Source organism: Halichoerus grypus, chromosome 11, assembly GCF_964656455.1.
Source record: "Halichoerus grypus chromosome 11, mHalGry1.hap1.1, whole genome shotgun sequence".
Taxonomy (NCBI): domain Eukaryota; kingdom Metazoa; phylum Chordata; class Mammalia; order Carnivora; family Phocidae; genus Halichoerus; species Halichoerus grypus.
This window is the reverse complement of record NC_135722.1, coordinates 75,166,881-75,192,137: the sequence shown is the minus strand read 5'-3', so window position 1 is coordinate 75,192,137 and position 25,257 is coordinate 75,166,881. Positions and strand designations below refer to the sequence as shown.

Genomic DNA, 25,257 nt, shown 5'->3' with positions numbered 1-25,257 from the left:
TTTCGATTGACTAGAACACTTGCAGGTGGAAAGGAGCTTCCATCAAAGGCACACAGGGTGAAGCCATGGTACCGTATCCTTGGCTCTGTGCCTGGCACTTGGTCATTATTCAGTACATAGCAGCTGTCATCTAAATCATTATCAGAGAAGCCTTAGGTATTTAAATTCCCTGCTTCTAATGCGTAGACATGTCCTTGGTTTTGTTGATCCTCTCCATTAGACTACATTTTTGTTAGTTATTTGCCCAGTAAAACCAAACTGAGCTTTTGTCAGTCTCTATACTCTTAGAAATTGAGTATCTGTCTGGGAATATATGAAACATAATACTGCCCTGAGGTTTATGTTCTGACTTGAATGTTACTTAGATAGAAGAATTGATCATTATTTTTATGTCATATGTTAATTACTCCATGCCATATACTTTGGTGCATCTAAAAAGGTAGATCCTGCCCTTGAACATGCTTGGAATCTAGGGGAAGAAAGGAGGAGAGGTAATGACAATAAACACAGCACAGTGATGTATGAAGATATGAATAGAAAGAATGGGATCAGGAAGTTGCATGAAAGAGGTAACATTTGAGATAGGTCTTGAAGAGTAAGTGGGAATTTTCAAGAAGAGGAGGGTACTCCAGACAAATAATAGAGTGTGAAACAGGTTGGAAAAGTAGCTAACAGCTTCAGGTTACTGACAGTAGGGAAGGTTATGTGAGGTGGGGGTAGGAGATGGGAGGAATGGGGAGCATATCATTATGACACAATGAATACTGTATTAAAGAATTTGTTTTATCCTCAGAAAGCTATGTTCTTCAGATTTATGTTACATTACTTCAGGGGATGCAGAAGGCAATCATTCAAAATGTTAGAAAATTATGTGTGTGTGTGTGTGTGTGTGCGCGCGCACGCACATGTATTTTTACCTTAATAAATTTCTTTATTTGTATATTTTACAATATTAGTATTACAGTACATGTGTATGACCTATCTATATAAAATGTATTTTATAAGTATTTATTAATTTATAAATAAATGTACATACTATCAAGGGTTGGAGCCCCCAACTGTTATTGTCAGAAGTATATGTGATCATGGGGCACCTGGGTGGCTCAATCAGTTAAGTGTCCGACTCTTGATTTTTTTCTCAGGTCATGATCTCAGGGTCCTGGGATCAAGCCCCGCGTCGGGCTACACATTTAGCACAGAGTCTGCTTGGGATTCTCTCTCTCCCTCTGTCTCTCCCCCTGCTCGTGACCCCCCAAAATAAAATAAATAAAATCTTAAAAAAAGAAAGAAGTAGTATATGTGATCAAAAGATTTCAGAGATCACTATAATAAAGAATTAAGAATCATCAAAGGTTTTTGAGCTGGGTTGTAATATGAATGTGTGTGGTGATGCAGAAGATAAATCACAAATTATACAGTCTAGAAACAGGGGAGCCAGTCATAAAGCAATTGCAGTAGTCCATTTGAGAGGTGATTTTTTTTTTTAAAAAAGCGAGAGGAGAGATCAGACTGTGTGCATGCATTCTGCATGGGAAGAGGCAGGACTTGGTGACTAGTAGAATGTGAGGATGGAAGAGAGGGTAGGGACAGGACAGTAAGTAAGGTTTCTACCTTCCTGACTGGCAAAAGGCAATGCCATGAGCAGGACAGCATACACTGGCCTGAAAACAGATGACCGTGTCATCTAGATAGTGATGTTCAATTACTGAAGGAAATACAGGTCTGTAACTCAAGATAAAGGATAGATTAGAAATAAAATCAGGGGGCGCCTGGGTGGCTCAGTCATTAAGCGTCTGCCTTCAGCTCAGGTCATGATCCCAGGGTCCTGGGATCGAGCCCCACATTGGGCTCCCTGCTCAGCAGGAAGCCTGCTTCTCCCTCTCCCACTCCCCCTGCTTGTGTTCCCTCTCTCGCTGTGTCTCTCTCTGCCAAATAAATAAATAAAATCTTAAAAAAAAAAGAAATAAAATCAGATAGATATTGACAGTAAGCAGAGGTCAAGTTGGAGGAATGAATGCTCCATCCAGGGAGATATTGCACAAGGAAAGAAGATCATGGGTCGAATAGAGCAAGCCAGCATTTTGGAGGCAAGCAGAAAAAGGGGGCTATGAGGAAGATGGGAAAACGTGCATCTCAGGGGAGAAAGGATGCAAAAAAAATTAGTTGAATTGCTGAAGTCAAGGGAGGTTAATTTCAAGAAGGGAGGAAGTAAGGAAAACATAAATCCTACAGAGATCAAATAAGGGTAAGTACTAAAAAGAAATAGTTAGATTTGGCCTTTTGGAGGTCATATGTGACCTTAGCGAAAGTTGCTTTCAGGAGCTTGCTTAAAAAAGAAAACAAATTACAATGAATTTAAAAAAAAAAAAAACAAATGAATGTGAGATGAGAAATTTGAGATGATGAGTGCTGCATGTCTATCCTTTCAGGTTTAATACTCTTGGAAAGACTAACAAAGGCATTGTAAATTCTACCCATTGTTTTGGAAGGCTCTTTGGCAGTATTATCGAAAGTATTTAAAATATGATTGCCCTAAAAATGCTATTAGGAATTATTCAGAGCTATAGCCTGAAGATGCTATTTATAATAGCAAATAAACAAAAAAAACCCAACAAACCTTAGAAGCAATTTGAATATCTAACAGTAAAGGAACGGAGAAGTAGCTCTGTACATCCATTGCTATGCAGTATACAGCCCATGCTCAATAGAAGACGATGGAGCCTCATGAGAAATGAACATGTCAAAATGTCAGGTTTGAAAGGCAGAGAAAATTAGATGTATTACTCTGATTATATAATTATGCTTATAAAAATAAAATATGTGAAAGTTATATGAGGGTGGTAGAATATGATTAATTTTTCCTTTCCTTTTTCCTGAGTTTTTGGTAATATATTAAATTGCCTGTGTGTGTGTGTGTGTGTGTGTGTGTGTGTGTGTATGGTTAATGGAGAGGAAAGCAAAAGAGGTGTCTGGTGGGGGTTTGGCTGTGATGTGAGCAGAATTAAAAGCGTGGATTTGTGGGGAGCAGCAGGACATGCATGCACGTGTACACCAAGCAAGGTAGAACACTGATGGGAAAGACTCTCTGATGGACTGACAGATGGGATTGGCTCTTGGAGAAAGTGAGGATGGAGACATCACTGTTTTCAATGGCTTCACTTGTGGTTCCATCCTTCAGCTGGAGGATCAAGTGAAATAGCATATGAAAAAGTGCTTTGAAACTTTTGAAGTTCTTATTCAAAGGCAAGGTAGTATTCTAGAATTCCTACCATCTGCTATCGGCTCTTTCTCTATCAGGAAAGGCACCTAAAAGTTGACTTACTGACTTGGATTTTTATGTGACTTTGAAGGTAAAGTCTTTACCTAAAAACTTTAAATGGCTTTGCCAGATAATCTTTAAAGTCCCTTCTAGCTTCAGTGTTCTTTGAGTCTCTGAAATATCTTATTAAAACAACATAATATGTAAAAGCGCTTTGGAAGCAGAAGATCCATGGTACATATAAGGGATTTAGAAGGATCTACAACATAATTATATTGTTAGGTTTGCCGGTTGAATGTAATATTGTTTGACCAAAGCCATATCTTTATTATATGAAACATTTTTAAAAGGGAGTTTTAAGTTTGATTGCTATAAATAGACCTAAAAATTTGGTGGATTTTCCATGCTTTCTAAAATTGCTTTGTAGCATTCTGTGATTTTCATTCTTACTCTGATTCACTTTCTCATTTCAGAAACTTGTCAAAACTGGAGAAAATAATTGGTCTCTGCCCGAACTGGTACATGCTGTGGTCCTGCTGGCACATTATCATGCTTTGGCAAGCTTTGTTTTTGGTAGTGGCATCAATCCAGAGAGAGATCCAGAAATCTCCAATGGGTTCAGGCTAATATCAGTCAACAATTTCTGTGTGTGTGATCTCGCTAACGATAACAACATAGAGAATGCATCCCTTACAGGCAACAACTTCGGGGTTAGTGTTCTGAACTTTGTTTTTCTTTACTATTTTGCTTGAAAAATATCTAGAAAGAATTTGTCTGACTAAACAGGACATTGTATACTTGAAATATTTCTGCACAACTTTTCCTACTGTAAAAACTTAACTTATACATGAAGTTCTGAATTGTCTTAAAGAGGCTTTTAAAGCAAATAGATAAGGGCACCTGGGTGGCTTAGTCGGTTAAGCATCTGCCTTCAGCTCAGGTCATGACCCCAGGGTCCTGGGATGGAGCCCCGTGTCGGGCTCCCTACTCAGCAGGGAGTCTGCTTCTCCCTCTGCCCCTGCTCATGCTCTCTCTCTGTCTTTTTCAAATAAATAAGTAAATAAAATCTTTGAAAAAAAAAAATAAAGCAAATAGATATTATTACAAATCATAAAGCTGCCTCATTTTAAAAAATAAACTAATTTAATATACACTAAATGCTAGAATTCTAGATTAAATATATCTATACTTCTAAATTTTCTAGATTTATAACTGCTGCAAAAACTTCGTACTCCTGAAAACATTTGAATCTGTCATTTGATTTTCTTTGGGGTTAATGGAAAACCCACTTAGGAACTTAAGAACTGTGCCCATGCCACTGTACATAATAAGGTGGCATTGAGAGACAGGGACATTTACTAGAATAATTCTTAATATTACTAACACCCAACATTATCTTACCTGGCTCCAGATTGTCGATTCTCTAAGTGAGCTAGAGGCCTTAATGGACAGAATGAAGAGGCTTCGAGAAGAAAGAGAAGATGAAGACGCATCTCAGGAAGAAATGACCACTCGTTTTGAGAAGGAGAAGAAAGAAAGTCTTTTCGTGGTCTCTGGAGACACTTTTCATTCATTTCCTCATTCAGGTGAGCTCCCCCACAACCCACCCCATACTGTCTTTGCCTTTGAGTTGTTGCATCCCTGATAAGACCACATTCCGTATTTTCCACACAGATCTGTAAAAGCGACTCTACTATCTATTCCTTTTATTTCCTCCTCCTCCAGCTTCCCCTGATGCCATTGCCCCCCCCCCCCTTCTGTTGTTGCATCTCTGAATACACTCCAGGTCCAGTTGAGAGGGACTTCCCGCCTTGTACATCTGGGATAAAATGAGATTCGAAGCCAGAGCAGTTGCCTACAAAGTTAGATAGAGCTACCTAATTCGTTCTACTTTTGTGATGTTTTAAAGCGATCAGTGAAATCCTGTTTCAATAGATTAAAAAAAAAAAAACATCTCTGCCTTTTTTGTGTGTGGGGAGTATGTGGGAGGATTGTTCTCGAACTGCTACTTTTCCAGATTAGTTCTAAAATTACATTGTACTTGCATTTGCATTTCTTTGGAGACATCTTCGGAATTTTATAAAAATGCATTATTTAGGTCATTTTCTTATATTGAATTTGGAGGAATTCATTCTGTATTAAAAGCTAGACATCTTTGCTCTGGTCTTAAAAATACACTCCCTCCCCCCACCCCAGTACTCGAAGAGACTTTGAATTAGACAACTTTTTAGTTATGACTAAAAAAGATATTGAACACCACATAGTAAATGTTATTAAAATAGCCTTGGGGCGCCTGGGTGGTGCAGTCGGTTGAGTGTCCGACTTTTGGTTTTGGCTCAGGTCATGATCTCAGGGTCATGAGATTGAGCCCCAAGTCGGGCTCTGAGCTCAATGGGGAGTCTGCTTGAGATTCTCTCTCTCCCTCTCCCTGTGCCCCTCCCTCCACTCTCTTTCTCTCTCTCTCTAAAACAAATAAAATAAATCTTTAAAAAAAAAAAATAGCATTGACTCAGTAGAAAGTTGAAACCCTCCAAAGTCACCAGTCTACGTAACAGAGTCCCATTGGTTTAAGAAATGTCTCGTCTTAAGGCCAGTCAATCTCATAAATTCCGAGGGTAACTGATTGGGCCATAATTTGTTTGTTAATGTTAAACATAGCATTGACCAGTAGTTCTCAGAAGTTTTGCCAAGAAGAACAAAAACCCCTTTTATCATCTCCCCTGTGGTCTTTTTTATGAAAGATTTTATCCACCACATTGACTATATTAAGTTCTAGTTTCTTGGAGCTTCTAAGCAGCAGGAAATCCCAAATAAAGAAACTTGGTGTTTTAGTTATTGGCTTAATATCCATTCTACAAACATTTATTGAGTACCCTCTATAGTCTCAGCACTGTAGTAGGTACTAAGGTTTTCAAGCTAAATAAGACATGATTCCTGCCCTCTGTTGGGAGCTCCCCTTGCTGGAGGGAGAGAAAGAATTTCAGTACATAGCAGAGTGTGAGCAGTATATGAACCTAGAAGAGGGCCCTGAATCCAGTCTTGGTGGGGGGAAGAGTGTGCACAAAAGGGGTCCTCGAGGAAGACTTCCTCCAGCCATTGGGCTCTAAGTCTTCAAGACTCAAGTGCAGGGGAGTCAGGCAGTGGCTGGAGGACAGGGGAGTTGGTGGTAAACAATCAGCGGAGCCAAGGCACCCTGCTACGGAAACAGGATGCTGGGCACAGGAACAAGTGGGCATAAATCATGAGGCAGGTAATGTCATCACATAAGCTGGTTAGGTAAACAGAGGCCTTATCATGATGACCTTTCTAGCCTTAAGGAGCATGCAGCCTGCCATATTTTGGACATTTTGAGCTAAGAGGTCTGTTAAACCTCCAGTCTGGAGATGTCTAGTACACTGCTTCTTAAACTTTGATTGCCTGTGAGTCACTGGGGAATCTTGCCAAAATGCGGATTCTGATTCAGTCATCTGGTCTAGGACCTGAGAGGCCACGTGGCTATCATTCCTCCAAGTGATGGCAGGGCCGCCAGTCTGCAAACCACCCTGCAGTAGTGAGGGCCTTGGCAGATGGTCTGAAGGTCAGGAGAGGCTTTTAAACTCCAGATGAAATTTTGGAAATTATTGCCATATGATTGGGAGTTAAAACAGGAAGGGTTGTTTATAAAGACCATCCAGAGGGAACACATGGGACAAAGGAAAATCATAAGCCTAGGGTGAACCTTCAAGATAAACCAAGATTGTAAAATGTAAACATTACTAACCTATTAAGGTTAGTAATATCTATTTGCTTTCAGACATTCATTTTTAAGAACTTCTCGAACATCACTAGAGCTTGAAGGATATAAATGTTTTATTTCTCTTAGTCGTTTTTTAATGTTGAAAATAGATTTTGTGGTTTTTTTTTTAATCAAAGCTCTTCTGAGAGCTTCTTTTGTTTTGTTTTGTTTTTTTTTTTATTAAGTAGACTCCACGCCCAGCGTGGAGCCCAACTTGGGGCTTGAACTCACGACCCCAAGATCAAGACCTGAGCTGAGATCAAGAGTCGGACACTTAACTGACTGAGCCACCCAGGCGCCCCTTGAAAATATATTTTGGATCCCAGCCTCTACTTTCTTGGATCCTTGAGCAGGGACTCCTGCCTTATACAGTAGTGAATTTTGACTAACAAGTCTTAGATCCTCACCAAAAATTATGTTCTAATTTTGACAGAAGAGGCTGTATCATTTGTAAATCAGTCAAGGAAATAAATCATTTCATTGTTTACTCTTAACCATTCCCAGTACTACATTTGCTGGTCACACAAAGATAACAAAAAAACGACTTGGTAGAGTGGCTAACTGAGTCCTTCTTATAATCTTACCATGTTTTAAAATGGAAATAGAAATGTATTTTTTTCTGTAGTGAATTTTTTGGTTTGACCCGTGTGATAAAGCATTCCAGATTCCATGTGGAGACTCTAAGAATAGCTTTTCAAACCTTTTGAAGAAAATAAACGTTTAAAATGTTCTACAGAGGTAGTATTCTATAGCTTGGTAACAGAGTTAACCAACTCTTATTCTTTTTGTTTTTCAAGTTAGAAAGCTGTTCCATTACTCTAGTAGAGTGTTTTCTATATTATGTTTGGGGCAGAGAAAGCAGCCAGTGTGCAAACTACTATTTCCTTTGAGTCCAGACTTTGAAATATTTGTTTAGATAGAATTAAAACTGGAGTTTTAGATTTGTTGGTCAGAGTACTGGTTTTAACTTCTTAAAATAAATTTGAAAAAAAAAGTATTTGTAGTTTAAGAGACCTTTGTACATTTCTTTCTGTGGACAAAATGGTCTAGAAAACAGGTCTTGATTGACTCCTAATTTTAAAATGAATAAATGAATATTATCCGTAGGATAAATTCTATCTTGTTTGATTCCAGTTACTCATTATTGTTTATTTTAAAATGTTTCCAAGTCATATGACAACTAGAAAATGTTTGTGGACAAATCAAAAACTAACATCAACATCAAATGAATCAGCTGTGTAATAGTCAACTTCAGAATCAGTATTTGCCCAGTGAAACCAACTGCTTGTGCAGTGTGGGTGGAGAGATCACATCAGGGCAGAAACTGTTGTGCAGACGTTAGTTCTCACTCACTGTTCTTGGTTTGATTTTACTTCGCAGCCCACAAAACTCCTAGTTTTCCTAGCAGCCTCAGCGATCGCTAACTATGTTTTCAATTTTTTTGCTTCATTTATATTGATGAGTATGTGATGGACTGAATTAAGGAAGGCATAACCTCGTTGATAAACATGGAGAGACAAAGCATTGAAAATGCTGATTTCAAAGTGTTTCCATTTACCCAAACACAGTCCTGCAGCCTGATGAGACAACGCAGTGGTCATGGGTTGGGCTAGCGATAAGCCCAAGATTTCGATTTAAAAAACTGAAAGTCACTTACAAGCTTCAGATCAAATTAAGTAGTTCAGTGTTTACAAGTTTTCCACACCATCCTAAACTAATTCACATTGTAGTTCTTACTGACAATACTGACAGTGCTATTAGTAGCTTACAGTTTACTAATTTCTTAAGAAGGTATTTATTTTGCATTAATCAAACAAAAAATAGATATTAAGCACATAGCATAGTACCTGGTATATATTAAGTACTCAACAGGGACACCTGGGTGGCTCAGTCAGTTAAGCGTCTGCCTTTGGATCAGGTCATGATCCCGGGGTCCTGGGATGGAGCCCCGCATCGGGCTCTTTGCTCCGCGGGGAGTCTGTTTCTCCCTCTCCTGCATGCCGCTCCCCCTGCTTGTGCTCTCTCTCTCTGACAAAAAAAAAAAAAAAAAGTACTCAACAAATGTCAGTCTCTTCGCATTATGGGTAGTAAAGAAGTTAGGTAAGAATTTTAATATTTCCAAAGTTGGGTAGCCTGGATACTTGATCTTTCCTGCCATTATCGAGCACCCTGTTAGGCCATGGCAGTGACCTAAGGAAAGGTTAAAACCCTGTGAGGAAAGAATAATTATTGCTAGGATTTTCATGAAATAGCAAAGATTAAAGATAATGAAGACACTACTAATTTACTACATCTTTTGGATGAATTACTATGATTGTACCTGTTCTTTTAAGCCTCTCAAGACTGTCCAGTTAAGAATTATAGTTTTTATGCCACCAAATTGTTTAAGTGGGGCACCTGGGTGGCTCAGTGGGTTAAGCATCTGCCTTCGGCTCAGGTCATGATCTCAGGGTCCTGGGATCGAGCTCCAAGTCGGGCTTCCCTGCTCAGCGAGGTGTCTGCTTCTCTCTCTCCCTATGACCCTCACCCCCACTCATGCTCTCTTTCTCTCTCTCTCAAATAAATAAATAAAATGTTAAAAATTGTTTTAAAAACTAATAGTTGTTTATTAATTATTAAGTATTGCATTTATTTGATATTGATTAAAATACTTAATAAGAAAATATTGGGGTGCCTGGGTGGCTCAGTCGTTCAGCGTCTGCCTTCGGCTCAGGTCATGATCCCAGGGTCCTGGGATCGAGCCCCACATCGGGCTCCCTGTTCATTGGGGAACCTTCTTCTCCCTCTGTCCCTTCCCCTGCTTGTGTTCCCTCTCTCGCTGTGTCTCTCTCTGTCAAATAAATAAAATCTTAAAAAAAAAAAAAGAAAATATTGTTCTTTGCATGGAAGGAGCTTTTTTTTTTATTATTTTGGAAACAATATGTTCATTTTCTAGAGTAGGAGGTAGTAAATAATGGTTGTTCATTCCCTTTCAGTGGTTGAAATGAGAAAAAGGTAATTATAAAGACAGACTGCCCTAAAAAAAAAAGTGAGTTAGAATTTTCTTTAAATGACATTAACATGCATTGGGCATTTAAAATTTTTCAGTGGTAAATTTTTAATATTAGCAAGTATGCAGAAGTCAGCTGTCTTAAAAGATGGTTGTAGTCTTCCTATCTTCCTGAATGCCACTTTTATAATATTCTGATCACAATCTCATTAACACGTTGTTTTACTTCATACGTTGTATGCCTTTTTATTTCCATGTGCATAGAAAAGCGCACATAGGTTAGGCATAAAACTCAATGAATTTTCTCAAACTGACCCTTCCTGTTTAGCGCCCAAGTCAACTCAGAATAATGGTGGTACCCAGAAGGCCACTTTCTTCCCTGTCCCAATTCCCTTCCCAGGCCTTCTCCCTAAATGCCTCTTTGTGAGCTAAAAATGGATGAGATTGCACTAATTTTCAGCATGAACACATTCAGATGAAGCACCGTTGAATTTTAACGAAATCTATCTTAACATTAAATTCCACTCAAGTGGTCTTTCACCTTCATCTCGTCTCTTTCCCCACATCCCACTTCATCACGCAAGAGTTCAAAAAATGTTTAAGCTCTATACTCAAAGCCCTGTGCTATATTCCCCTTCTGAATAAGTAAAGCTAGTGTATTGATTCTTTGCTGCTACTGCTTAGATATTTCAGTGTAGTCATGTTTTTGCCCAGACAAGTACAGTTAAATGTTAAGTTTGCCAGTATTTGGTAAGGAAATTGAATTGAAATTGAATTCAAAACTTAAGCCAGGAAGTCAGTATTGTCACTTCAGAAATCCATGGAAAAGCTAAAAAGTGGGGGGAAATGGAGCAGTTTCATTGTTCTGTGCACAGTTTCCTTTATTCTAGATTGTTCATTATTGTCCTTAGATTTTGAAGATGACATGATTATAACATCTGATGTCTCCCGATATATTGAAGACCCTGGTTTTGGGTATGAGGACTTTGCCAGACGAGGAGAAGAACATTTGCCAACATTCCGAGCTCAGGTATATAAGATGCCTTTAATTCATAGAAACTAGAGAAGAAATACTGTCATTTTAACTGTGAAATGTTGAGATGTAAATACATTGACTTCTAAAGAAATTAATGGTCATTTTGATAGAGTCTGTAGATCTTTTTATGTAACCTAGTTTTTGGCCTAGTCTAATTTGATCTTCCAGTAGATGAATTATTATTTCAATGTTTCTCCCCTCTAAGAAGGCAAAAGGAAATGGTCTTATTCAGTTACTTGCATTATTACATGGTAATTGTACAGTGTTCATACCATTTTTTTTTTTTTTTTGAGAGGAGCAGGGAGGAAATCAAGTGATAAAGTTACATTTATAATAAAATAGCATTTTGTAATAAGATCATATACCAGTAGTTATGGGCTTAAGGGCTACCCCACCAACCCCTAGAACACAGAGCCACAGTAGCGATGTGGCTCCTAAAGAGAGTGGAAGTTTGAATGAAGACAGACTCCTTTGCGCTTGTTTCACTGATCTTCTAACTGTCACTGAGTAGGTTTGGTCACTGAGTAGGTTTGGTCACATAGGAATATTCTCAGATTTTCTGGGGTTCTTCCAGATAAGGGTGTAGTGAGCATAGTACCCAACCACAGGAGGTGGCCAGAGTTCATCACCAACATGTCAAACCATTGACCCCACTGAGGAAACTACATGGCACTTTGATCCATGAACCGATGTGAAGGGTTCTTAGTAAAGCTATCAACTTAGAATTATATTTGAAATATCTTCACTTACTTGCTTCAGTAGTTATATTTACTACAAACATGGAATTTAAATGGAGACTGCCCATTTTGTAACTGGATACAATTTCTTCTTTTAGGACTACACCTGGGAAAATCATGGGTTCTCCCTGGTGAACAGACTTTATTCTGACATTGGACATCTTCTTGATGAGAAGTTCCGCATGGTCTACAATCTCACCTATAACACTATGGCCACCCATGAGGATGTTGACACAACCACGCTGCGCAGAGCTTTATTTAACTATGTTCACTGTATGTTTGGAATCAGGTATGTTCATTGTCAAGACAGTTTTAAATGTTTCTAAATGAAAATTCTGGCACGAGTCTTGCTCCTGTCCTGTTTAGTGCTATATAGTACTGAGAAGAAAGTATTACATGTGGACTTCTGATTTTGAAAAATGACTTCCATTATATAGAAAAACATTTTTCCTTGTTTAACTGTTGGGAATCTTAGCATGCACCTATAAATACAGTAATGAGAATTTACTAAGGAAGGGGAAAAAGATCAGTAATCATTGGGGGATGCAATAGAATCAGACTCAATTTAAGAATCCTTCCTGGAAGAATTAGGCAGTTAAAAAACGTTTATTGTGCCCCTTTAGCTCACTGTGATAAATGACTGTTTGTTTGTTTATTTTTAAAGGAATGGTAATTAGGGTATAAATAAAACTAGGATAGATTGTGTCCTCATAAAGCTCACATAAGAACACTAAAATGAAACTATCAGTCAATATAAATTAATGGCCTCTAAATTTAGAAAATTGGCATTGAGAGGACAGTGAGTAAATGAGTGAATGAGATTGAATGGTCTAATCAGGAAAGCTTTTTTGGGAGAATGTGCCTTTTTGAGCTGGGTTTTGAAGGCGTTTATGGAGATAAATTTGCAGAAAGAAAAAATTCCCAGTTATGAATACGTTCAATTTGACTCTACTATATCCTTTCTAATGTAGCATCAGAAAGCCTTTATGGAATGGAATTGGAATTCAATTTGCTAAGCAAAGTATTTTCTATAATTTTAATGTAAAAAAATTTTCCTGAAACATCAACTAATAGTCCAGCATTCTACGTAGAAGACACTGTTATGATGGTAAATAGTTAACTATGCTATTTGCTCATTTACCATTCCAGACAATAAGTTAACACAGAATCATCACATTTTAAGACACGTATGCCGTAACTACCTAACTTAAGAAAAATAAATACTAGTAATTTAATTCAATTGTGATAAATTATGTTCAAGACAATACATGACAAATGTTATGGTGTCTATCTGTTGGATGCTACCAAATAAAGCTCATATAAGATCTTTGAATAAGGAGCTCCAGTGGCGCAATCGGTTAGCGCACGGTACTTATAAGATCTTTGAATACTTAACTAAGCATATATTTGGGTTAAAAATTAACTGAAAATATAGAAGAGAAATCCCACGATCTCCCACTACTGCATTTACCCTGCTGTTTGTCTCTGTACCCATTGACTCTGCTCTCTCTTTTCTCTTGTGATGGATGAACTGTTATAGCCCCCTGGGCACAAACTCCCATTTCCTCTCATTTAAAGATCCCTATTCTAGGTAAAGAAAATGTGGTAGATAGATAGATAATATATTGTATATATGTATATGTACATATTATATATATGCGTATGTATGTATGTGTATATACACACACAATGGCATATTACTCAGCCACAAAGAAGAATGAGATCTTGCTATTTGTGACAACATGGACAAACCTAGAGGGTATAATGCTAAGTGAAATAAGCCAGAGAAAGACAAGAACGGTATAACTTCACCTGTGGGTGGAATCTAAAAAGCAAAACCAAGAAACAAACAGACTGATACGGAGAACAAACTCGTGGCTGTCGGGGGAGGGGAAGGAGAGAGCAAAATAGGTGAAGGAGATCAAGAGGTAAAAGTTCCAGTTATAAAACAGGTAAGTCATGGTGATACAATGTTTCAGCCCAGGGACTCTAGTCAGTAAGACTGTAGTAACTTTGTACGGTGACAGATGGTAACTACATTTGTGGGGAGCATTTTGTGAAGGATATTAATGTTGACTCACTGTGTCCTGCACCTATAACTAATATCATATTGTATGCCAACTATAATTAAAAATAAAAGTTCCTCCTTCCGGGGGCACCTGGGTGGCTCAGTCAGTTAAGCGTCCAACTCTCGATCTCAGCTCTGGTCTCCACCTCAGGGTCGTGAGTTCAAGCCCCTACTTAAAAAAAAAAAAATTCTTCCTTTGTCTCTCCTGCAAAATCAACTTTACCCTCTTCAGGGGATCTTTCCCATCAGTATACACACAATGCTGTGACTTCTCTCATCTTTAGAAAAAAATCCTCTCTTCATCCTTCTTTTCCTTCTGGCCGTTGCCTCGTCCTCCCGCTCCCACGCACAGCCCATCTCTTTGACGAAGTGTTGTCTGTTGGCTGTCACCGTTTTATCCCCCATTCCCTCTTGGACGCACTACGGCACCACACCAACAAAAGCACTCTTGGCAAGGTTACCTGTGACCCCCGCGCAGCTGCTTCCGGGGCTCAGGGCTCAGTTCCTGTCGCATTTGATACGTCAGCAGCCTGGGACACAGTGGATCGCTCCCTCTGCCCCCCACCCCACCCCCACCTATGACTCGCGCCGCAGGGCTCTCTGCTGGTGCCTTCTCCTCAGATGGCAGCCTCGCCCCCTCCCTAAAACCACAGCTTCTCTTCTCACAGCCTCGTTTCCCTTTCCCTCCACGGCAGTGAACACCCCCAACATATCACATGCTTGTCTATTTTTTTCCTTCCTTCTCCAGAAGGGTTGAAATTCCCTGAGACCAGGGATTTTTGTTTACTCTGTTCATACGTGTATCACCGCTGCCTGGAACGCTACACGAAAAGGACACGGCACCTAATAGGCACTCAGTAAATATTTGTGACAACAATTGTTAATGAGTTTTTGGTATTGAATTGCTAGACAATCAACGTCTCTTGATACCAACTTAGAAATCAGAAATTCTGATTTTGTCATTTGTCTTTGGCTCGTAGGTATGATGACTATGATTACGGAGAAGTTAATCAATTACTTGAACGAAGCCTGAAGGTTTACATTAAGACGGTGACCTGCTATCCGGAGAGAACCACCAAGCGCATGTATGATAGTTACTGGCGTCAGTTCAAGCACTCAGAAAAGGTGTGTTTCATGACTCGACGTTATAGACACCTTAGGCACGTGTTCAGTGTAGTTAGTAATGATCAGGAAAAATTACACAGGAAAATATTGATAAGTTAGTGCCATTAAAGAAAAGGAAGTGGCGTCATCCGGCCCTCTTTTAAAAACGTGTTTAAATTCCAGTTTATTGAATATTAACTAAATTTTGGTTATATGTTTTGGCCAGTGTGGTGTGTACTGTACACGTGTAGCATCTGCCTTTGAACGGCTGGATCTGGATATTGATATTTTTAAAGTACCTTTAGGAAAATGTCTACCATTCTCATGATTAATAAAAATCAAACCTAAGGAGATGTGTTGGGGGTGATTGTGCCAGGCCCAGAAGGTATCTCCGTTGAGAGATTAACTCTGGCCATTAGAGTTAACTTATTAGAACAATAGTTTTTCATTCCAATTTGCTAATTTAGTATTTTGACGATATAATGCATGACCTTTGAGCCAAATGTATGCACCATTATCTAAGAATATTTCTTTGGATGAAATATATAGGAATCGTTATTTAAGACCTAGTAAATGTTAAGGATCTTTACCAACATTGTAGTGTAAAAACTGGCCTTAAAGCCTAGGTCTTTTCGACCTGTAAGTCCAAGAATCTTCATTTACACCACAGTTTCCAAGCTTTTGAGAGTAAGAAAATCTCTTTAGGATCTTAGTATTCACTAATTAATTCTATGAGCTTGGCAGAGAATGTTATGGCGTCCAAACCTAACCTATTTTTGGAAGTCTTAGAGCCAATCACACATCAGATAAATACCCATTTTACTGCCAGCATCTCTTCTCGATGGATCTTTATGCCCTGTTTACATGTTTGCATTAGATTTTCTTCCTTTACTAGGTTGTATCTAGAAATTCTCTTTACTCATCAAGAGAATATGTCTAACAGTATATCTAATCTGTAGAGGTTATCAAAATAAATATAATATCAAAAACATTTCTCTGTAGTAAGTTTCGAAAATATGTGGGTATTAATTTTAACCTATCAGCTGAGGTGTATCTCCCCTAGAACTTAGCGGCTTGTTCACAGTTGTATCTGAAATCCTCCAGGGAAGCTATGCCTATCTAACAAGGACCAGACATTAATTACAAACTGCTTTCGGCTTCAGGTTTTCACCTTAGTATCTTTCAAGTACACAGTAAGAAATGTTTTTAAAAGCTTTCCAAGGAGTGAACATAGGCTCTAATGAATGTAGAGCTGGTTTTTAGCCCTATAAGATTTGACAACTGGAAGAAAGTATCACTTGCAGGAAAGTTGTCATTTATAAAAATATTTTTAAAAAGTTATTGCATAGGGGTGCCTGGGTGGCTCAGTCGTTAAGCGTCTGCCTTCCACTCAGGTCATGATCCCAGGGTCCTGGGATCGAGCCCCACATCGAGCTCTCTGTTACGCAGGAAGCCTGCTTCTCCCTCTTACACTCCCCCTGCTTGTGTTCCCTCTCTCGCTGTCGCTCTCTCTGTGTCAAATAAATAAAATCTTTAAAGAAAAAAAAGTTATTGCATAATCCAGAAGATTGATTGGCTTTACCTAACATATATTCTGACATAATGATTGGTATTTTCCAGGCTTTTAGAGGTCATTTTTACTGCTCACAAGACCCATTTCTTTTTTACAGACAGTTTTGTCAATGAGTGTTATGTCATTTACACGCATAGATACGCCTGTACATGTGATAAACCTTTGTGAATGTCTGATATGTTAAAAAAAAAAGTAAGTTTTTTCCAACTGTTTATACTGGTCACTAAGGAGATAACATTTTCATTTCTAGGTTCACGTAAATCTACTTTTAATGGAAGCACGGATGCAAGCTGAACTACTTTATGCGCTTCGTGCCATAACTCGGCATTTGACCTGAAGCATCATCACCCAGCGAAAATGTCCTATGTGTGTAAAGACCTTTTCACACAAGATATACATCAGAAGCTGTTTGTGATGTAGCATCAAAAATTATTCAATTCTCTAGTGTCAAAGTTTAGCCGTTCTTTTTGGCGGCTGTAATGTGCAATGATGTGTTTTATTTTTCTTGATGCTTAACATTACTAACAATTGCAAAAATAATACTGAGGAGCACTACTTTGCATTGTTTTAAAGTTGGATTTTTTGGATACTGATCATAAATCATGAACCTGGTTTATTAATGCTTAACTTCAGCGCTTTTGGGTTTGTATGTATGTGTATTCTTTTCTTTTCTTTCCTTTTTTTTTTTTAAATAAGGAAAAGCGCTTACAATCTGCTCAAGCAATTGTTTTTCAGATATTGGAAATACAGCACAGAATGACCTCCTCTGGCCATTCTAAACTTTTAATGTTGTGTCCTAAATCTGGTGGAGGAAAAGCATGCGCTGTTGAACTAAGCTGCTCACAGGACACATATCTGTGTCCCCAGGAGATTATTTGTCAGGCACTGTTTGTGTTTTTTTTTTGTTTGTTTTTGTTTTTGTTTTGTTTTTTTTTTTACTGCTATTGGCGATAACGTGAAATGTGATACAGCCATTGTCCATAATTTAATGTGAAATTAATCATGATGAATTCTATAGCATGCTACTGAAATGCCAAATTCAGCTGTTTTCTTTCTCTTCTGAAACAGAAGTTTCCGTTTTCCTTATCAGATGTATATATGAAAAGTGAAATTATGCACAATCCTTTCTATCACTGACAGCCATCCTCAGTCACCGGAATAATCAGTGCTCACAGGGCTGCTCACAGTTCGTTCAGTCGGCACGTACAAGCCTGTACCCACATGATTGACCAAAAAGTTTCTTTGCACATTTTTCTTTTCTCATAGTGTTTTCTATATTGCAGTAAGCAGAGGAAGGTTAATATACTTGTATTTTTTCCTGGTAGGCCTTTAGAACTTCTTTCCCGTGATTTTTCTTCTAATAGGTTGAACAGTTGAATATTCAAAGGTAAAAATTGTGTTTCTATGCATTAATGTGATTGAACAGCAACAACAACAAAAAAAGTGCAATATGTTGGGAAAAAATACTCCACTGAACTTTCCCCCCATTATGTCATTGCAGAAGTGTCCTTTTGAACAGAGCCATAAAGAAATTTTGTTCCGATTTCTTTATCGCACAAGGCTTTTGCCTTACTGGGGTTGAACGATATTCTTTTCCTAATGCCAAAGCACCCCCTTCCCCAGAAAAAAAAAAAAGTCTCTTTGGACAACTGGTTTTAAAAAGATATCAAGTCTTAGGGGAGGAATAAGCATCCAAAAAGTCACATTTTTGCATTGGTTTATGTTGCTTGATTAGACTATCTTCACAGAGCACAACATTATGTGTTTATAGCTTTAATTTGTATTGTGTTAATGAACCAGTGAAGTGCCTAAAGAGATGCTTACAGCTATCCAGTAGGACACGAACTGCCCTGCTTAAACACTTTTTGGTTAATTAAGGGTGACTTGAATTTTAAACATGCTAATTTTTTAAAAACTGCTCCATTTGTTCATACTAAATAATATCGTCAAAATTCTCCATTAGAGTTCCCACAAAGATTTCATCTTAGACTTACTTCCTTACTTGTCATATAGGAGTTTTCTCTCATGAAAGAAACGTGGACACGTGTTTTGTTAGATCATTTTGCCCTTCCATTCATCATCCTTTTCTGGTACAACATGTTAGGTTGCTTCCTTTTAGATTTTGTTCCAGATAAGAAAACAGAAAGATGACTGTAAGCCTACTAATATGAGGTAGTTCTGCATTTTTAGATCCCAGGATCTCATTTGAAATCTTCCACGTGAGGAAAAAATTACTAATATTTTTTAAGACAGGGTGGTTTATTTAAAGATACTATTCAGAGAATTCATGCCAGATCTCTTCTGTTTAATTGCATATACCATATGCTGATTTTACTCGACATCACATTATACAGATATGTATTAACTGCAAGGAAAGTAGGAAAATGACAAGACATGGACGATAGCATAAATGTTCATTTGACTTCCCTAACCTTAGAACTTTCAAGTTGAGGATATCTTTTATTCCTGACATCTGGGTTTGGTTTTTTTGTTTTGTTTTCTTTTCTTTTCCTACAATCCTTTCAGTTAATAGCCCTATATTGTTGTGCATGTGACCTGTGTTACAGGATTAAAAATGATCTTTATAAATGGAAAAGGAGGAGAAATTCTCACAGAACACCATATGAGCTTTAGACCAAAAGGGGAAACAAGGTGTAAGTAACTAAAATGGCCACTTAGTTTTTGTCTTTTATTTTTTTACCCCAGAAATGTAAGTAGTTGGAGTTTGGGTTTTGGAAATATTAGTGCCTTTACTAGATCTCTTTTCTAGCAAAGTTTCTTTTTAGCTCAGCATTGATCTATCTCATCAGTAATCAGGAACATAAGTCGACTTGGACCTATAAACAAAGACAAAACAATGTATTTATGAACCTCAGTGAACCAGCCTAGAAAAATCGACTTCCGGAGGTGCTAGAGCACCTTCTGAGCTGCAGCATGCGCAGCCTTCCAGGGTGTGAATACCATTTTATGGCAAGTTTGCTGGGAACATTCTCTGACGCAAACTTGAAATTCTGATGTGGTTTTCCAGGGTGGTATTTTTTCAGAGTATTGAATTTACTATGTAGTAATTTATAGTATAGCTTTTTATATTAAAATGTGATATTTTTAAAAGAGATATCTGGTTCAATTGGTGTAATGACGTGATTACACGATATGCTAACCTACACCTTGGGGCTCACATTGTGCCAAACTTTAAATGTGCAAGTGTACTTGGAAAAAAAAAAAAGCACATGCGAATGTGAATTCTCTGACTTCATCGCTTATCATGTTAAAATTAGTCTAACAACCCACTGATGTATATGCTTGATTGATGTCTATTTACTTCCCAGCTTCGGTTGTAATTCATAATTTCTCAGATCACCGTAGGAAATACCTGAATACTCTCCCATCGGAAGGTGACTCTGTTCTGTAAGCCAATCGCTTGACTGTGGGAGTGGCCCAGCAGCCGCCCCACTTGATCCTTCAGATTAGGCCCCCTCAGGTGGACTTGTGATAACCAGCGGAAAAGAGGCTTTCTGAGATGAGACCGCTCATTACCTTCTTTACCTTTTTGAACCACGTATGTTGTCTCAGTCTCAGGAAGACTCTTCGTCCCATCCGGGGTACTTTTACCATAAAAGATGGCTAATGTGGAATCCGGGCCATGGCCTTGGCCTTTGATTATGGCTTTAAACCCAGATAATGGCAGAGCGATGCAGGGCTGTTTTAGAACAGAAAACTCAGTGGAAGCTTTATATTAAGACCATATTTGAACCAGAGCCCCTATTTTAATTGTGTTATAAAGTCTCCCAAAGTTCTTAAATTCTTCTAAAGACTAAATAACATTATTCCAGAGCAGTTTTTTTCCTTTTCCACCTTATAGAGTTTTTTAATCCAAAATCTTAGATTTTTAGGCCACAGCAAAATAAAATGATTGGCAAAAAAATTAAAAATCTATACTTAAAAATAGTTCACCACTTTAGTGCAGAGTGCATGCATATACGACCGTAAGATTCTTTTAAACTCTTAAAGACAGTTCATCAGGGAAAAAAAAAAAAATTTCAGTGCATGTGATATAAATGATTTGCACTGTGATAGTAAAATGAGGTTTTTGTTTTGTTTGTGTTGTGTTTTGAAGACAGTTCGAAATCATTCCTCTGAAAGGCAAGATCTTAAACTCTTGTCTTTATCTAATAGACTTTTTCTTCTTTTCTGCAAATAGGCGGTCTTACATGGAGTAAAAAGTATGCAACAGTAATGCTATATGAACAGTATCTGAAATTTTCTTGGTGGTATAATTCCACAGCACCCTGAGAGACATGTGGCCCCTTGGTTCAGATCGAGTGTGAAGTTACTTAATTTGTATCATCAGAATGCACTCTGGGTGGCCGTCCTCTTCATCTGTGTTTCCCTACTGTATCCCTCTGGAGACTGAGAATCAAATTATGGAGTCTTTCCTTAGAACAGTACTGTACCATGAATGTATTCCTCTCAGTCACCGGAACTTAAATGCCCCGGTGTGTGGAGCTGATTTCCATGCTAAATTTGGCTTAGTGAGCAGTGTCCACTCAGGTGAGACCTAGAACAAAAACAGCTGGGGTGAAATGGATCCTAGAGGCAGAGGCAGAGAGAGCCCTGTGAGGAAGGAAAAGGTTTCCCAAGGACACGTGGAACATTACTCTGAGCGTGGCCGTCCTCAGCATCGCACACCTAGTGTCAAGGAACCTTCCCCTGTGGGAGTTCTGACCTACATTCAGTCCACCCTTTCCTGCCTGCTTTCTTTCCCCCAAGTGCCTCAACCTTCTACGTGCTTGCTGTCCTCAGCCTTCTACACGCTTGCATCTTTCAGCCCGTGTTGGTCTGCAGGTCTTTTCACCATCCAAACATCACCAGCCACCTGCTGATAGTCACCAGCATTTACTTTTCTGAGTTACTTTTTCTCCACTCATTAAGAATATGACTTTGTCCCAGCTCCCCTAAATCCCTCAACCATCCAGCTACATTTTGGCTAACCTTTGCCCTGGGCACCCTACCAGATATTATGCAGCACCGAGTGGAATCAAATCCTGTCCATCCCATACTCTTCTACCCTTTCCCGGCTGCCAAAATATCTTGCTGTCCTCTACCTCATCCCCAAAGAGCCTATAAATTCAGAGTATCCAACCTTTTCATGGATTCACTCTCTGTTGTTCAGTAATGCTACTTCCATATTTTAATAAATCGTAGAAGATTTTTGCCTTCTATCAAAGTAGAAGTCTTTATATTTATACATGATACGGAAATGGAACTATTTCTATCATGCAGAACTTAGCATTTAGCAGGATTTTAATGTGATTGAGTTACCATCCTAACCTGGATCTCTATTAGGGAATAAATAGTGGTGTCAGTCCAAGTAATTTGAATGTAAATTTAAAATTCTCTAGCAATTCAGATTGATCCGTAACCCTTCAGTGGAACAGGAAATTTCTGGCATATAAATGGGTGGTGTTTCAGATACTTGTTTGATTGTTGTTGCTTGGGGCTTGAAACACAGTTCTAATAGAAAGACATATGATAAAAGGTGTTTAGGTGGTCCCAATGGGTCACACAAGCCCATTTGATATATAACATAGATAAAATACCACAAAATTGGTACATAAGAGTTTGGACAAGCTTTCCCAGGTCAGACTAAGCTTCTCACCGCCTTTCTTACCCTGCTCTCATGGGGGGTCGGGGGGGAAGTACTATTTGATGAAAAAGGAATGCATTGACTTTGTAGTCTGTCTTCCCCTGCCTGCATTTCAGGTATACCCAGACTTTCCCATTAAGGAACAAGTGCACAGAGGAGGAAGAAGCAAGTTCTTCCTCTCCAGCCAGTGAGCGCTCTGTGTCGTTCATGGATGGAAACTCTGTCAGGTTTCTAACGTGGGGCGTGTTGCTCTCCCGATGGTTGTCTGACCTGAGGATGACCCACCCTGCTTAGAAGTAGAGATTATTACAATCTGTGGTGGTATTTGAACGCTTTGCATTCTGTTCATGAGCAACCCAGCCTGACAGCAGCGTCTAGGAAAATGCCTTTAGCAGCCCAGGAGTGAATTGATGCCTCGTTAAGAAATGAGACAATAGTAGATGCTGAAGGAATGGTTTTTACTAAATCATATGTCATGAAGTGTTCATTCTAGCTTTAAGTTAATTATGACTGCACCGCCATGAAGTAGAGAATTGAAAAAGGAAAAATGGGGGCAAGGGAAGGAATATCTGATTTTTTTCCCAATGCTTGTGGAAATCTTCGAGATAATGAAACACACCCTATAAAATAGCCTTTAGAACAAACACACCATTCTACTTATAGCCGATAGGACAACATCAAACATTAGTAAGTCTAAGTATGATAAATAGAATTTTTGGTATATAAATTTTGCTAAAACAGTCTATTTTTCTTGTACCCCTCGGTTGAACCTCTTAAAAATGAATGTATAATTTCCACAGAAAGATTATCAAAGGGGGATAGAACCTCTGGTCTTTAATGCTCAAGTATTGCCCATGACTTCTGATTAGCTGAGTGTGTGCATTATGACACTCAGCAAATGAAAGTGGCTATACATCTCTTTCTTAAATTAATTCATCTTTACAAATTTCCACCGACTTCCAAATCTCATAAGGAAGGATCAAAAGGAAGGATAAAGGAAACCTATCAGTTGGGTAGGAAAATGTTTCCTTTGTGATGTTGAGAGACTGTTTTCTCCTTTCTGAATTTCATGAGTTATCTAGAAGGAAAGGCAAGAGTTCAGTGGTGCCCTTGTTCATCAAGGAAAGCGAGTCAAACTCTCTTATCTAGTGCACATTTTCTTTGCATCCATAGATGTTCTCTGGAAAGAAAATACGATTTTTCCCTTCCTCTTTCTCTTCACATCTACTCTTTTCAGCTCAAAATAAGATAGACACAGGAAGCAAACCAAGCCAGTCTGGCATCTTCTCCATGCCCAATAGAATAGTCCCATCACGTGCACAGTCTGAGCGAGGTGAGAAAGTACCCCGTCAGGTCAACTTGGAACATGGCCTTGCTCCTCGGATTAGCTCCTTCAAACCTGAAAATAACTTTCCTGGTCATGGAAGAACTGGATGTATCCTTTAGCTTATGAAATAGGATTTGAACTTGAAATCTCTTTAAAAAAAAAAAAAAAAAAAATCCTGATTTTGCAGGGCAGCTACATGATGAATGTATATATTAAGACTTTGTAGCTGAATTGCACATGAAATCAGATTGCCAACTTCTTGACTTTCAATTTTAGACATCATTTTATCCTTCAGTTGTGAGCGATATATGTAGCATGCTGTGAAATGTCTATTATAGTTCTTTAATTCATCAGTATTAATACAGATTTATCTTTTGCGTTCCTTGGTACTTTTTATTCAATGTAATCAGAAGCTGTGATGTTTTGCCTTTGTAGTCCTGTGCTTTGTTACTGTAATTTTTTTTTTTACGAAGCACGTGACTTTGGACTAATGTGAGGCAGATGACATGATCTTTAAGACTGCTATATATATCAGTCTTACTATATAAGATTTTTCAATTAGAATAAGCTTTTATCAAATAGATCATTGATGCAATTTAGGTTTCACACAGTTTTCAGCGTCAAACGGCGGTCCTATATTTATAGTTTCAATTCTGAAAATAGCAGACTTGATAAACAGCCACTTTAAACTCATTCTGGCAAACCAGACCCTGCTCTAGATGTAGTAGTCTAAGGTAGTTTAACCATATAAGCCTTTTCAACTATTATGCCCTCCACGGGAGTCAGCAGTTAAGGAGATTATAGAACCCATGAAAGCTTTTTGTATGTATAAGTAGGTTTTATTTTTCTTATGTTGCTGATTTTACAATTCTGACTAAAGCTGACCTGAATGGATCAGTTTATGTGTAATATTCTAGTGCTTTAATGGCTTTTTTTTTTTTTTTTGGAGGGATGGGTAATATTATTTGAACAGATGCAGAAGGAACTGTTAGTGGGTCAAGACAAACACATTTGAAATAAAGGAACTGTGTATTAAACATGTTAACAACAATTCATAACTGCACTTTTTATGACATTTTGAAAATCTATTTATAGGTACAGAACAATGGGTTTTGTTAAACTGTATCACATTTATACTTGCAGAAATTTATTTCATTGTTATTAGTAGGAATTTTATTGGTTCAATAAAATTGGCAAAACTGAACCCTGACTGTTTTCTTTTACATATATTTATATTTACATTGGCGAAGCATTCTTGCCTAGGTTCATTTCTGCTCGATGATTGAGACGTGCTTTCAGAAAGACATCAGAACTATGTCTTTTTTTTCCCTTTATTCCCAACCCACAGTTTTTTGGTTACATTTCTTATAATCACTTGATATTGCATTAATGGAATATTGCAATAGCATAAGTGGTGCAAAATATATAATTATTGCTACCTTTTAAAATGTCCATTGTGATCGCAGCAAGAGGCACATTAATTTCACTATTGTCTCTTGTTAGCCAAACCGGGAATTAGGATGGGAAAGGGGCATTGAACCTGGGGTCAGAGCCTGGCTTCAAAAACTTTTTCTTCACATTCTAATACTAGCTTTGTGACCTTAGAAGTGATTTAATCTCTGGGAACCTTGATTTCCACACCACAATCTGAGGGGAAGAATACCTTCTGGACTCGGTTGAGAATGAGGTGAAATGTAATCACGTATTTGAAATATACGGTGGCAGGTTTCAAAGGCTAAATG

At 38.3% G+C, this 25,257-nt stretch overlaps 1 protein-coding gene across 1 annotated transcript in view; it reads left to right on the top strand.

The window, feature by feature from the left end:
- The window catches only part of SESN3 (sestrin 3), an 83,352-nt gene extending 58,633 nt beyond the window's left edge, over positions 1 to 24,719 (top strand). Inside the window, exons 5-10 of the mRNA XM_036074968.2 lie at positions 3,733 to 3,969; positions 4,671 to 4,845; positions 10,935 to 11,053; positions 11,895 to 12,085; positions 14,845 to 14,989; positions 16,792 to 24,719. Coding sequence (XP_035930861.1) covers positions 3,733 to 3,969; positions 4,671 to 4,845; positions 10,935 to 11,053; positions 11,895 to 12,085; positions 14,845 to 14,989; positions 16,792 to 16,878 — 954 coding nt within the window. The 3' untranslated portion in view covers positions 16,879 to 24,719. The remainder of the gene's footprint in view (positions 1 to 3,732; positions 3,970 to 4,670; positions 4,846 to 10,934; positions 11,054 to 11,894; positions 12,086 to 14,844; positions 14,990 to 16,791) is intronic.
- The last annotated feature ends 538 nt before the right edge of the window (positions 24,720 to 25,257 follow it).